Source organism: Staurois parvus, unplaced genomic scaffold (genome assembly GCF_062004578.1).
Source record: "Staurois parvus isolate SC_StPar_1 unplaced genomic scaffold, SC_StPar_1.0 ptg000151l, whole genome shotgun sequence".
NCBI classification, from domain to species: Eukaryota; Metazoa; Chordata; class Amphibia; order Anura; family Ranidae; genus Staurois; species Staurois parvus.
The window spans coordinates 2,780,549-2,795,702 of record NW_028317947.1 but is presented as its reverse complement, the minus strand read 5'-3'; the positions used below and the strand labels follow the sequence as shown (position 1 = coordinate 2,795,702).

The window sequence follows — 15,154 nt, the reverse complement described above, 5'->3', positions numbered from 1 at the left end:
CTTCAGGAATGTGGGTTATATACTGTACAGATGCCTACAGGAGGTGGACAGAAAAAAAGGTTGACGGCCAACTCACTATGATCCCGCCCCTAACCATCATGCCTCAATTTTTTGCAAGTGTCATAAGTGGTTGGATACTTTTCCTTAGCTCTGCTGAGAGAAAAACCAAAGCGGCTTTTTTAATACCTAAAATGCTTGGCAGCACAGAGTAGCAAAAGCAAATTTGTCAGGGATATATACTGTATCTTAATGAGAGGAAAGAGGGCAAGTTACTTTCCAAGATAAGGGAACATGTGCAGGGGCCATTATCACCCAAAATGAGATGCCCAGTGAGGACTGTGATCATGCATATTCTACACAGGACTATTGTCTACAGAGTATATTAAAATGTAATATTATTACAAAAAAAAATCCCACTGCTTAATATGTAGACTTAAATGTAATATCTTTTCTCTAATTAAATGGTATTTGAAACAAATCATCCAGAGGCCAAAGATACATTTTTGGTACTTTTCCATTATCCGGGAGACATTATTGTTATTATCTGACTGAGAGGGACAATTTACATTGGTCTTGTAGTGGGCTGCAACTCCCCTCTTCCAACTGGGTGTAAAACCTTTCATAGGTGACCCTCTGCCTTAAGAGCCAGTAAGGAGGCAGAGGAATGTGGTTTCAATGTCTGAGTCAGCCTCAACTTTCCACCCTTGGTGTTAATGAAACCCTCTCTCACCGATCTCACATAAATACAATCTGTACAATCTAATGGTCAAATATTGTTGTTAGTTATAAGACTGATGCTGTCTTTTGAGTTATCCATCTTTCACAAATACTTTTGAGATTATATTGTCCTCTCATGGATGCAGAAACACAAACACAATGACATGTTGGTCTACTCCACGCTATTGCAAAAAAATGGACCGCCTAAAATACATAAATCAGTTTCTTTCTGACAAATATAAAAAGTTCTGACATGGAATAAATACCTGTAAAATAAATACATTTCTTTCTCATTTCTCCTATGGCTCCCAACTAATGAAAAAAGTACCACATTTTTTTTGGAATAGATGAAGAATTGTTATGTTAAATGGATCAATGTTACTTTTCCTGAGTGCAAAATAAAAATAAAAAATAACATTCTACTGTATTGCCAGTAAAGAAGAGGCTCACACATTGTTTGAGCCTTGCGCTGCTGGTCTGTGTGAAACTATGTCCAAAAGGGCAGCAGAAAATAAAAAAACTAATTTGCAAATATGTATGTCTTCTTTAGTCAGCTTGTAACCATAGGGGCATCAGGTGATGATGGACCTTTCCTCCATGCTTTCCATTAACTCGTTGGGCAGCAAGTCTGGGTCACATAAGAGGGCTGCCCCCGGAGGGGGTTCTTTTGGGCTGCGCTAGGCACCTGTACAGGATCACTCTCTTTTACACAAGGGGCACCATTATCTTTACCATTACCATAAACGCCCTGGGTCTGCTGTGGGGGAATACTCAACCTTAAAGCAGGCCTCCACTCTCAGAGATGAATGTACACCATGTACACTTGCATCATAACTGTCCTCCAGTTAACTCTTGGGTCCCCATGTCAATGTACACCTTCACTGTAGTTTACTGCAATTTGGAGGGACACGCTGAGCCTATGTCCACTTCCACCTGCCCAGCATTCTCCATTACCTATCTCCCAGTAGAGGAATGGAACCCCGCTGTGCACACAGTGTGGGCTCCACACATAAACTTGACTTAGCTCTTCACCTCCCATAACTCTGCACAGTATAGGGACCTCCGTGGTGCATGTCTGCTCTTGTTGCTGTGGAAGATGGACTGCTGGCAAAAGGAGTGCTGACAACATCTCCCTCACTGGTAGAGGCTGTCTCACCCGGAATGGAGACACTGCATTGAGACAAGGCAATGCAGGATAACGTATATACTCTCCAGCGCCTCAGAAAATGCACAGCCAAAGGAAAGCCAAGGGAACCAGGACAGCGACAACCAAAGGAGATGCTTCAGGGGTGCAGCCCTCCTCAGATGGGCAAGGCAATGCAGGGTCCAATTTCAAGAATTGATCTGTTTCCCTGCCTTTTTGTTTAAAATGTCAGTGGATCTAGTTTACTAAAGCAAATAAATCAGCAGGAAAAGTGTCTACATCCAATTAGATACAGGCACTCTCCGAGTATGAAGCAGCTACTGCAGAATACAATACCTGGTAGCGAGAATTCCTCATGCTGTTTAGCATGCATGGAGGAATAGATAAAAGTGGTTCTAAAGGAGAAAGACCAGTCCCCCCTTATACTTACCTGAGCCCCATCTCAATCCATTAATGTGGTTGAGAGCAAAGGCTCTCCCAGGTCTCTCTCTCATTGGTTCAAAAAGCAGTGGGAGCCATTGGCTCCTGCTGTTGACAATGACAGCCAGTAAGCCAATGAGGAGAGAGTAGGGGGCAGGGCCGAGTGACAATGACCATTCACAGGAGTGTGACTCGGGAACGAGCCTGCTTGATTGCCCCATAGCAAGAGGATTGCTACTGGGGGTACTGGGCAGGGGGGAGACGCCAGAACTGCCAGAGGGGGACCCAAAAAGACGAGGATCAGGGCTGCTCTATGCAAAATCTTTGCACAGAGAAGATAAGTACTGAATAGCAATTTATTTTTTCAATTACAACCTTTACAATCACAATAATTTCTCTTGTTTTGATCCTCTGTGTATTGTTGACTTTAGTCTCCCTAGTCAGATGCTGCTGAACAAAATCCCAGGTGTATAGCACACTGTTTTCAATGATGCTTGATATTAGGCTTGTTGTCTACAAAGAGGACAACAGTAAAGCAAAGCAATAGGGCAAAGCAGGAAGCAGAGCCTGCATATGTAATAAACAAATATGGCTGTCCCATGCAGACATTTAATTGCTATGCATAGGAACAAGACTTTTAAAACCATAACATACATTGATAAAATTCTGTCTGCTTGACTGATTACTTCCAACAAGAGCTCCTCCAGAGATATTGCCAGGGGTTTCTTGAGCAGCGGAAGATTGACCTCTCATCTGATGGTGCCTGCTTTGCTGCATGAACCTAATGTTTATTTTATCTCTTTGTAATGATGGCATTCTGACCACTGCTATAAGGAGGTGGGGAAGGGACATTCTTCCTACTAACCACCAATGAAATTGATTTAGCAGAGGCTCCTCAAATCTGAAAATTATTTCAAGGGTTCCTCAGGCTGGAAACAGCTACCCATTCATTCCACCTCTCAGCAGCCCTTTGAAGAGGAACAAGTCCTCTTTTGTTCATAATCCTGCCATATTTGTTACTTTGGTGCATGCACCAATGTGCAAACAGGATCAACCCACCTTCAGGTCCTGGCAGAGCCCTGTGGCACACCCGTGCAGCATTTGCTGTGCATGTGCAGACACACCGAGCTTTGTGACTTGCATACTAGCCCAGTCTTTGCACATGCATGGGAAAGAGATAGCGCTCTATGCCTGAGCACATCTGTGCATGTGCAGAATTGGGTGTGGGGGAGGGGGGTGAGGGCAAACGTCATTCTAAACTCTGAATAGTAAAAAACAAAAATAATATTTAAATGTGAGAGAGGTAGAAGGCAGGGGAAAATTAATTTAATTTAGGGTGAAGGTCAGCTATAAGTGGGTTTTAATGTCCAGGAGGCAATGTGGCTTCTCTATCATGTGACCTCTGTGCTGTGGCAGTCACATGATTGGAAGCGCATTCTAAGCACACAAACTCAGGTGGCTGTGCATGCACATGTGCATTATGGGGTCAGCAGGAAGTTTTAAACAAAATGTGAGACTAAGTTCCCCATTATTTACATGGACCTGTGCCTATGACTATCTAGTAAACTATATAAATATGTCTGAACATTTCTGCCTGCAACAATAAATACCTCCAGCATCGACCCTATTTAACCCTTACACAGCCAGCTGACCATGCTGTTTGCAACTAATGTACAGTCAGGTCCATAAATATTGGGACATCGACACAATTCTAACATTTTTGGCTCTATACACCACCACGATGGATTTGAAATGAAACAAACAAGATGTGCTTTAACTGCAGAGTGTCAGCTTTAATTTGAGGGTATTTACATCCAAATCAGGTGAACGGTGTAGGAATTACAACAGTTTGCATATGTGCCTCCCACTTATTAAGGAACCAAAAGTAATGGGACAGAATAATAATCATAAATCAGACTTTCACTTTTTAATACTTGGTTGCAAATTCTTTGCAGTCAATGACAGCCTGAAGTCTGGAACGCATAGACATCACCAGATGCTGGGTTTCATCCCTGGTGATGCTCTGCCAGGCCTCTACTGCAACTGTCTTCAGTTCCTGCTTGTTCTTGGGGCATTTTTCCTTCAGTTTTGTCTTCAGCAAGTGAAATGCATGCTCAATCGGATTCAGGTCAGGTGATTGACTTGGCCATTGCATAACATTCCACTTCTTTCCCTTAAAAAACTCTTTGGTTGCTTTTGCAGTATGCTTTGGGTCATTGTCCATCTGCACTGTGAAGCGGCGTCCAATGAGTTGTGAAGCATTTGGCTGAATATGAGCAGATAATATTGCCCGAAACACTTCAGAATTCATCCTGCTGCTTTTGTCAGCAGTCACATCATCAATAAATACAAGAGAACCAGTTCCATTGGCAGCCATACATGCCCACGCCATGACACTACCACCACCATGCTTCACTGATGAGGTGGTATGCTTAGGATCATGAGCAGTTCCTTTCCTTCTCCATACTCTTCTCTTCCCATCACTCTGGTACAAGTTGATCTTGGTCTCATCTGTCCATAGGATGTTGTTCCAGAACTGTGAAGGCTTTTTTAGATGTCGTTTGGCAAACTCTAATCTGGCCTTCCTGTTTTTGAGGCTCACCAATGGTTTACATCTTGTGGTGAACCTTCTGTATTCACTCTGGTGAAGTCTTCTCTTGATTATTGACTTTGACACACATACACCTACCTCCTGGAGAGTGTTCTGATCTGGCCAACTGTTGTGAAGGGTGTTTTCTTCACCAGGGAAAGAATTCTTCGCTCATCCACCACAGTTGTTTTCCGTGGTCTTCCGGGTCTTTTGGTGTTGCTGAGCTCACCGGTGCATTCCTTCTTTTTAAGAATGTTCCAAACTGTTGTTTTGGCCACGCCTAATGTTTTTGCTATCTCTCTGATGGGTTTGTTTTTTCAGCCTAATGATGGCTTGCTTCACTGATAGTGACAGCTCTTTGGATCTCATCTTGAGAGTTGACAGCAACAGATTCCAAATGCAAATAGCACACTTGAAATGAACTCTGGGCCTTTTATCTGCTCATTGTAATTGGGATAATGAGGGAATAACACACACCAGGCCATGGAACAGCTGAGAAGCCAATTGTCCCATTACTTTTGGTCCCTTAATAAGTGGGAGGCACATATGCAAACTGTTGTAATTCCTACACCGTTCACCTGATTTGGATGTAAATACCCTCAAATTAAAGCTGACAGTCTGCAGTTAAAGCACATCTTGTTTGTTTCATTTCAAATCCATTGTGGTGGTGTATAGAGCCAAAAATGTTAGAATTGTGTCGATGTCCCAATATTTATGGACCTGACTGTACATCAGATGGAACATGCAGTAAATGTATTTAAATACTGCAGGATGCAAGGGTGCAAAGCTGATGGGGACAATACATTGCAGGGTCCAATTTCAAGAAGAAAATCTTCTTCCCTGCCTTTTTGTCTAAAACAGTGGGCCTAATTTACTAAAGTAAATAAATAAGAAAAGGGACACATCCTTAAAGTATATGCAAAATTTGGTTTCACTAATGTTCAATGCCTAGTTTGCTGTAGGCATTAAGCATGCACATAAGGCTGTTTTTGTGCCTTTTCTTCCTATAAGGTATACTGCCAAATGCAAATAACATTTCTGAAGACTAAATTAAATGAAAAAAAAGAAAAATAAACTAGCTTGAGAAGCAATTAAATGTGCATACTCCGTATGACATTTTGCAAAAAAAAAAAAAAAATACACTATGCTATTGTAGGAATAAATGCTACACACATACAGGTATATATAACTGGAATCTCTGTTTTAAGCTCCAGGGTATGAAATATTGTACACCACCCACACTACTGCAGATAAAGATGCACGCACATGCAGTGTAATATTCTGTGTGCAGTTCACTAAGGCCTTAAACAAAGTATAGAGAAGAAATTTTTGAATGGTAGCACTTTTTCCAGGGACAGCAGTCTAAGAGGGGATTACCCTAACCCTGAAAGATATCCTGTCACTACCTGTTGAGTCTACAGAACAGAAAGTGAGTGGAAATCTCCCTTACGAAAAGTGATAGTGGTTATAACCATCCCTTACTCTATCCAAAATAATTTTTAAAAATTTTGGCTTTAGACATAATTAAAGCTGTTTTTAACTCAAAACCAAAAATGTCATATATTGCAGATTAGCAGTCATTAGATGTGGTATTGGCATTCGTTTTATTAGGCTTTTTGCCCCCTGTTTTCACCTGTTGATCTGGCCAGTAACACACCTCCTGTATTAGAGTGCCCCCACTGTGGATGAAGGAGCACAGGGGGCACCTTTGAACAGCAGTGTCATCAGTCTGGGGGAAGGAGAGTGTTAGATACACTAGCAGATTTAAATACACTAACACATTCAAGCCAAACCCCAGCTAATACTTTATAATCAGTTACAGCAAACAGTTTTTTTTGGGGGGGGGGGCGGGATAAAGGTTTTACATAAATAAAAGCTGGTCATTTTAAGCACCCTTGCTAGTGGTAAATGGTTTGTCTCATCTCTGTAACTGACACATTCTTCTAGAGAGCTTGTTCTGTTGAAAATCAACAGCTTTATTGGTCGGATCATCAGATGAAAATAGGAGAAATAAAGCCTAAAAAAGAAAATTAATGCAGCCATCACATCTAAGAAATGGTAAGCTGCAGTATAATAATTGTTTGCTTTTAGGTTTCATACCACTTTAAGGTCTTCACAGTCTTCTTTAATGATAGCTGTGTGAACATTTCAATGTAGACATGCCCTGTTTTAGCTGGGGTACATTTGGATGCTGCAGTTTACACTATACCACACTTTTTAGTTAATTCTGCATTTATACACTGTGCCCTGTTAAATCATGGTACATATTAAATTCTGTACACTTTGACTGCTTGCACATAGCCTTTAGTAAAACAGGCCCAGTGTTCACTCCATGGAGAACGTTTAAAAAATATTTTTAGGGTAGCGCCACAAGATATGAATATCAAACAATAAAAAAATCACAGCTGCAAACTGCAGGTGCATATAATAGTAAATTAAGAAGGTTGCGCTTCATGAACCATACATATACATGGAGAACGTTTGCATGTGAAAACCATTCATGCACAATTATGTAAAATCCTGTGTCAATAATCAAAAAGAAGACAAACTGCAGAAAATTATTAAAGTGGTTGTATACCTCAGACATGAAATATGAACAAAGCATATCCCTCTGTAGTGTGTGCTTGTCTGAATTAAGAGCACTAAGTGTCATTTCTGTCTGCTGCCTTGTTCCTCTGCTATAAGCAAGAGTCACTTCTGATGAGTTTCCTGACGCCAAGAGAAAAATAGTGACGGGAGGGCACAACCTGTGATTGACATCCTCAACTCTGTTCCTGTGTGCTGTGTGAAGGGGGGGGGGGTCTCTTCCCTCCAATCAACTCTCAGAACTCTCCTCACTGATGTAACTTCAGCTCCTGCCTTCTGCTTTTCAGAGCTAAGAGATCCTATGTAAATTCTGCAGTTTGAATGGATGTAGATAAACAGGTACAACAAAAGCAGTAGGATTTGTTTAATGTCTGTGTATCACCTGAGGCCAGTCACTTCACTGAGTATATGTGAGGGTGTACAACCACTTTAATTTAATGTCACCACCTGTACAGGAAGAAAGCATACCTTTCTGATATGTTTGGAAAAGTAAATATAAAAATAATCTAAAATAAAAAACAAATCAATAAATTCAGTAATTTTATCCCTAAAAACAAAAAAAATTTATATAATGTAGCTTACCCTTATGTAGCTGGATGCGTTGGTTCTTCCTTTTTCTGCAAGTTAAAAAAAAAATACCTGTTAATGTTGCCATAAATTCAGTATCCCTGTAACTTCATCAACCAACCCCCATGTAATGCAAATGAAGAGAAGAGGACACATTTCTAGTCCCAATCAGGAGAGCAACCTAGGGTGACAATGCTGTTCCCGCCATAAAGAACAGTGAGTTAGCTTAGACACCATGTGTGTTACTGGCACGATCACTAGGTGACAGTAAAGGAATTAAAGGAAAAAAAACCCAAAAAACTAATACAGCCATTGCATCTAAGAACTGGTAAACTGCATTGTATGTGAGGATGGCAAAGGTCTGTCCACATTTTGAGAATGTCAGAGAACGGAGAAGTGTGGTGGGGGAGCAAGGGATGAGGTATTATGTTTATTTCAGCCCCCTTAGACAAAACAAGCATTTACCTTTGCAGTGTGGGGATGGGAGCCCACTGCAAAGAAAGATTTTAGATACAGTATACTCAGAGTCCAGCTTTAACTTTTTTACTGCACCAGGATTACGTCAGGACAAAACTACATATGCTTGCTGCATTCCCTTATACTATATGCTCAAGTTTGCTGCAACAACCATGAACTTATAGCAAAATGGTCCACAAGACTTGCAGTTCATCAATAGTTGGAATCAAGCCAGCGATCACAGCCACTCATAAAAAATGTGACTTCCCCCTTGTATGCCCTCCTGCTGTATCAATACCAGCAGTAAAACTGGGGTCCTAGCTTCATGCTGGTCTTATCGCTGGCTTTTCTGTTCAGGATGGTGAGCAAGAAGGTGAAGTATTCACATGTTCATTATAAGAAAGTAAAGGAGATCCATAAACACAATATGCATGTTTACCAATCTCCTTCAGTGTATAAATGAGCTTGGGTTTGTTAATGAACACGGAAGAGTCCAGTAATGAGCACTTCGGTGTTCAGAATTAAGCAAGCCCTACATGGCTAGATTTCTCTCATTCAGCCCACTACTGAGAGATTGAACTGTTTGTTGACAATTATCTTTGGGAAACACATTGATTTCAGTGTGCTACCAAAGAGTTAACTGCCAAAAAGTAGTTAACTCTCCCAGGAAAAAAAATGTAATCACCAGTGTAGCCTTAGCCCAGAGAAGAAGCAAACATCAATTTGTTATAAGTAACCTGGGCCCCATTAAGTGCCCATTATCATAGTGATAATACACACAATTTCGTAAGCTATAATGATTGTTATTTGCCTTAGAGACCATTTGTTTTTAGCAATTACAGCCAATAAAAGTTGAAAATAATGATCCTTATGGCAAAAGGACACATTGTATGTTACTGCTTAGTGGATTAACCCTCCAGTCTCTATGTTGATTTTGCATAACAGTAACAAGTAACAATACCCCAGGAGGTCCACAATCCCATATTTTGTCAAAAAGAGCCAGATGGCCCCTGTTTGCATATATTAACTTGTAGAGGGAGAGAACGGGGTTATCTTCTATATCCACATAGGACCTGATGAAGGGTAAGGCACCTTCCAATTAAAGTGAAACAGTAGGTAAAACTTTTTTTCCATTTTGGATAGAGTAAGAAGGGTTATAGCCCCTGTCAGATTTTTTTTTCGCCATCTGTGTCATATTGCAGAGATTTCCCTTCATTTCCTGTCCCATAGACAAACAGGAAGTGGGAGGAAATCCCTGCAAATTAAGGGAATTCCTTAGGGACCTCCAGTTCACCAGAACTAGTGTCCCCATTGGAAGATTTCCCCACTATTACTTTTCTGGGGACAACCCAAAATTTGGGATTTTCTTTTACTTTCAATCATAATGTTAAACAGGACAAATAGAAAGAGTGAATCTTCTTAACGGGGGCACAGACAGCAATAAAAATTGACAAGTGTTCTAATTCTCCTGCACTCTATCCAAAACTAAAAAGAAAGTTTTGCGTTTAGTTACAGTGGGGCAAAAAAGTATTTAGTCAGCCACCAATTGTGCAAGTTCTCCCACTTAAAAAGATGAGAGAGGCCTGTAATTGGCAACATAGGTAGACCTCAACTATGAGAGACAAAATGAGAAAAAAAATCCAGACAATCACATTGGCTGATTTGGAAAGAATTTATTTGCAAATTATGGTGGAAAATAAGTATTTGGTCAATATGAAAAGTTCATCTCAATACTTTGTTATATATCCTTTGTTGGCAATGACAGAGGTCAAACGTTTCCTGTAAGTCTTCATAAGGTTGGCACACACTGTTGCTGGTATGTTGGCCCATTCCTCCATGCAGATCTCCTCTAGAGCAGTGATGTTTTGGGGCTGTCCCTGGGCAACACGGACTTTCAACTCCCTCCAAAGGTTTTCTATGGGGTTGAGATCTGGAGACTGGCTAGGCCACTCCAGGACCTTGAAATGGTTCTTACGAAGCCACTCCTTCGTTGCCCGGGCGGTATGTTTGGGATCATTGTCGTGTTGGAAGACCCAGCCACATTTCATCTTCAATGGAAGGAGGTTTGCACTCAAAATCTCACGGTACATGGCCCCATTCATTCTGTCCTGTACATGGATCAGTCGTCCTGGTCCATTTTGCGGAGAAACAGCCCCAAAGCATGATGTTGCCACCCCGATGCTTCACAGTAGGTATGGTGTTCTTTGGATGCAACTCAGCATTCTCTCTCCTCCAAACACGACGAGTTGTGTTTCTACCAAACAGTTCTATTTTGGTTTCATCTGACCATATGACATTCTCCCAATCCTCTTCTGGATCATCCAAATGCTCTCTAGCAAACTTCAGACGGGACCGGACATGTACTGGACATGTACTGGCTTAAGCAGGGGGACATGTCTGGCACTGCAGGATCTGAGTCCCTGGCGGCGTAGTGTATTACTGATGGTAGCCTTTGTTACGTTGGTCCCAGCTCTCTGCAGGTCATTCACTAGGTCCCTCCGTGTGGTCCTGGGATTTTTGCTCACCGTTCTTGTGATCATTTTGACCCCAGGGGGTGAGATCTTGCGTGGAGCCCCAGATCGAGGAAGATTATCAGTGGTCTTGTATGTCTTCCATTTTCTAATTATTGCTCCCACAGTTGATTTGCTCACACTAAGATGCTTGCCTATTGCAGATTCAGTCTTCCCAGCATGGTGCAGGTCTACAATTTGTTTCTGGTGTCCTTTGACAGCTCTTTGGTCTTCACCATAGTGGAGTTTGGAGTGTGACTGTTTGAGGTTGTGGACAGGTGTCTTTTATACTGATAACAAGTTCAAACAGGTGCCATTGATACAGGTAATGAGTGCAGGACAGAGGAGCCTCTTAAAGAAGAAGGTACAGGTCTGTGAGAGCCAGAAATCTTTCTTGTTTGTAGGTGACCAAATACTTATTTTCCACCATAATTTGCAAATAAATTCTTTCCAAATCAGCCAATGTGATTGTCTGGATTTGTTTTCTCATTTTGTCTCTCATAGTTGAGGTCTACCTATGATGCCAATTACAGGCTTCTCTCATCTTTTTAAGTGGGAGAACTTGCACAATTGGTGGCTGACTAAATACTTTTTTGCCCCACTGTATATTTTAAGTAAGATACACCTTTTAGCATAAGAACCTGAGGACACCATGTTACAGATATGTCCCCAAATGGCCCAGAAGGCATGTTTCCGGTGACACTATATTTGGTAGACCAAACAAATGAGGTGGTCTGATGCCAAAAATAGCACTGCATTCCCAGACTATGTTAAAAAAGAAGGCATCTTCCTAACAGCCCTTGAAGAAGGACTGAGGAGCATGTTACCCTAGGGAGTACAGGTTCACTGGAGTATAAGAAATGCAATGAAACATTTGAAGTTGTACGTCCATGTCTACAGCAGAAATAATGGGGAACATATAGAATGCCTCAAACTCCTGCCAGCTCTCCCCCATCAAGTGCCTAATAGGACCAAATAAAAGAGGAAATTAACTTACTTGACCCAGATTTTACAGTAAATGTAGTCTTTCTACCGGGGCGGACTAACAACTCATGGGGCCCCTGGGCAAAAGGGGATCATGGGGCCCATGTCCTTGCCCATACTCAAAAAAGCCGATGAAAAAGGTACCAGGGGCATCTCATGGGGCCCCCTACTGACCCCGGACAGTGCCCGAGTTTCCAAATGGTCAGTCTGCCCCTGCTTTCTACTTATACTGTTATACATTCTGTGATGTGTGATAAGGACAAGGAGAGACAGCAATGAGCAAAATTCAAGTGAATGCTGATCTCTGATTTGGACATAAAAAAAAAAGCTAAAGTGAGACCACACATTAACCACACATACATGTTTCCGCAGTAATTGTAAAAGCCCAATCAAGACTGGCTTTTTTAAAAAAGATCTTTCCTAAAACTCTTGCCACAAGCTTGGAATTGCAAATTGTATAAAAAAGTCTTTGTACTGTACACTGTAGAAAGGAAACACCTGAACTCAATTTTCTGTGGCCATATAGTTCAGATCTTTGCTTCAGTGATGAGTTTAACTAATCAGAGCGTAAATATAGGTTCGCATTTTTATGGCTGTTCATATACTGTATGCTACATGGCCTGCAATGTATGAATGACTTGTGTTATTAACGTATCTTCTTTTCCCTCAAATATTATATTTTTTTCCAGGGTCATCTTGGAGAGTGAATCCCAGCAAGTAATTCAGAGGCTCAATTTCAAGGTAATAAAGGAAAACCTGCTGATGTTTGTACATACTGTATACATAGCAACTTGCCTGGAATTTAGCATTCAGTTATAATGTAGTGCAAAGACCAATGATGAGCATTTACCAATATATGCTAAATATATTGAATAAGGTAGCCACACTAATGAAAGCTGACTTTTGATTTTGTGGAGGTCCTACACACCATTTCAAACAACAACAGGAAAAATTCCCAGCCAGCCTGCAACAAACTAAATTGTCCAATCTAACAGTTCACATTAAAACCAGGGTTTAGTTTGCACACTTTTGCAAATACATGCGTAAGCTGCAGAGGCCACGTCATGGCACCCCAGAATTTTTCTGCAGTGCTAACACTATAAATTTTGAGAGCCTCCATAGTAGGAGCACATAAATAATAATGGATAGATTGAGGGCAGGTATGCCTGGAGGGAGCCCACTCCTTTTAAAGGCACAGGGGCACACTGGACACCGAGCAAATAGTACAATGGCAGCGAAGGTGTCCAGTGTACCCTTCACCAGTATATCAACAGTACAAAAAAATGGCAACTGTCCCAACTTATAACTGATCTTTGCAGCAAGGAGCACATGGAAGGGCAAAATAAAATTCCCGGCTCACTTACCAGCCAGCCTGCAACAAACTGAATTGTCCTGTCTAACAGTTAATGTTAAAACCAGGGGTTTAGTTTGTACACATTTGCAAATACATGTGTAAGCTGCAGAGGCCACGTCATTTGGAAATTTGGAACAGTGGTAAACCTTCTCAGGAGTAGCCGGCCTACCAAAAATCTGCAAAAGCACGATGACGACTCATCAAGGAGGTCATAAAATAACCCAGAATAACATCTAAAGAACTGGAGGCCTCACTTAAGGTCAATGTTTATGGTTCAACAATAAGAAAGAGAATGGGCAAAAATGGCATCCATGGGAGAGTTCCAAGGTGAAAGCCATTGCTGACCAAAAAGAGCAAAGTCTTGTCTCACATTTGTCAAAAAAACATCTTAATTATCCCCAAGATTTTTGGGCAAATATTCTGTGGACTGAGACAAAAGTTGAACTTTTTGAAAGTTGTGTGTCCTGTTACATCTGGCGTAAAACTAACAGCATTTTATAAAAAGATCACACCAGCAGTCAAACATGGTGGTGATAGTGTAATGGTCTGGGGCTGCTTTGCAGCTTGAGGACATGGACGACTTGCCATAATTGATGGAACCATGAATTCTGCGCTCTACCAGAAATCCGGAAAGAGAATGTCCACCCATCAGTTCGTGAGCTCAAGCACACTTGGGTTATGCAACAGGACAATGATCCAAAACATGTCAGCAAAGTCCATCTCTGAATAGATCAAAAGAAACAAAATTAAGGTTTTGGAGAGGCTAGTCAAAGTCTGGACTTAAATCTGATAAAGATACCATGGCCTCAGGCCAGCACTAGTCAAAACAATATTGACAGTTTATTTTTGTTTTTATTGCTGTCTGTGACTGTACTGGAAGTATGTCCCACACATGTTATCCCTGGGACACCAACACAAGAAATGAGTTTAATGATCATCACCAGTGAAGGAAGGCAGATACGAGGAACCTAATAGCAGATCTAAATTGTTTTCCATTATACATATAAAAAGTGTTTTTTTCTGTCTATTGCTGTTTCATTGGGGAAATTTTCCATTCATTTTGACTATAGAAGAATTAAAGGGGGGAAAAAACCCAAAAGATGAATGGACTATCTTGACACCCAAAGGACAAACACAATCATAAAAACAATATATTTTTATTAATACGCAGATAATTTTTTGATCAGGCATGAATCTAAAATCACATAGATTTAACAACATGATCTCATAATTCAAAAAGGTCATAATGGTTACAACTCCACGCCTGATAGGGGATAATGTTGACTCCTCTACATGCTTCTCGGAGTTAATCTGCTTCTTCAGGAGAAAAAGTCAAAGAATATTCTGAAATGGAATTATAACAATCAAATACAATATCTCACAGAGTTGCATATAATACATATTACACAATAATATCTCAAAATCCATAGATAAATTGTTTACCAATGTGAACTCATGACAAATAAAAGGGGCCAGACGGGCACCTGCATAACTCAGTTAATAATTCATTGAGACCAGGGGGGATAGTGGTGTTGAGTCTCTCTATCCACAGGGTTTCACGCTGTAGAATTAGACGTTCCCAATCGCCACCATGTGGATTTTCAGGGATTACCTCCAACACCATGAACTTGACCACTGTACAGTCAAATCTATGGAATAAACCTATATGGTGTCCCATAGTAGTGGGTTTACCATTAGATGAATAATGAAGGTGATTACCTATATGTTGGCGAAGTTCTCTGATAATTTTGCCGACATAAAATACACAGCAGATACAAATCATCAAATAAATTACCCCTCTGGTACCACAATCCACAAAAGTGCGT

At 40.9% G+C, this 15,154-nt stretch overlaps 1 protein-coding gene across 2 annotated transcripts in view; it reads left to right on the top strand.

Annotated features, from left to right (window-relative positions):
- COPZ2 (coat protein complex I subunit zeta 2) overlaps nucleotides 1–15,154 on the top strand; it is a 63,712-nt gene that overhangs the window by 46,864 nt on the left and 1,694 nt on the right. For both annotated transcript variants that reach the window (XM_089674338.1, XM_089674339.1), the window contains one exon: nucleotides 12,664–12,715. In XM_089674338.1, the coding sequence (XP_089530464.1) occupies nucleotides 12,664–12,715 (52 nt within the window). The remainder of the gene's footprint in view (nucleotides 1–12,663; nucleotides 12,716–15,154) is intronic.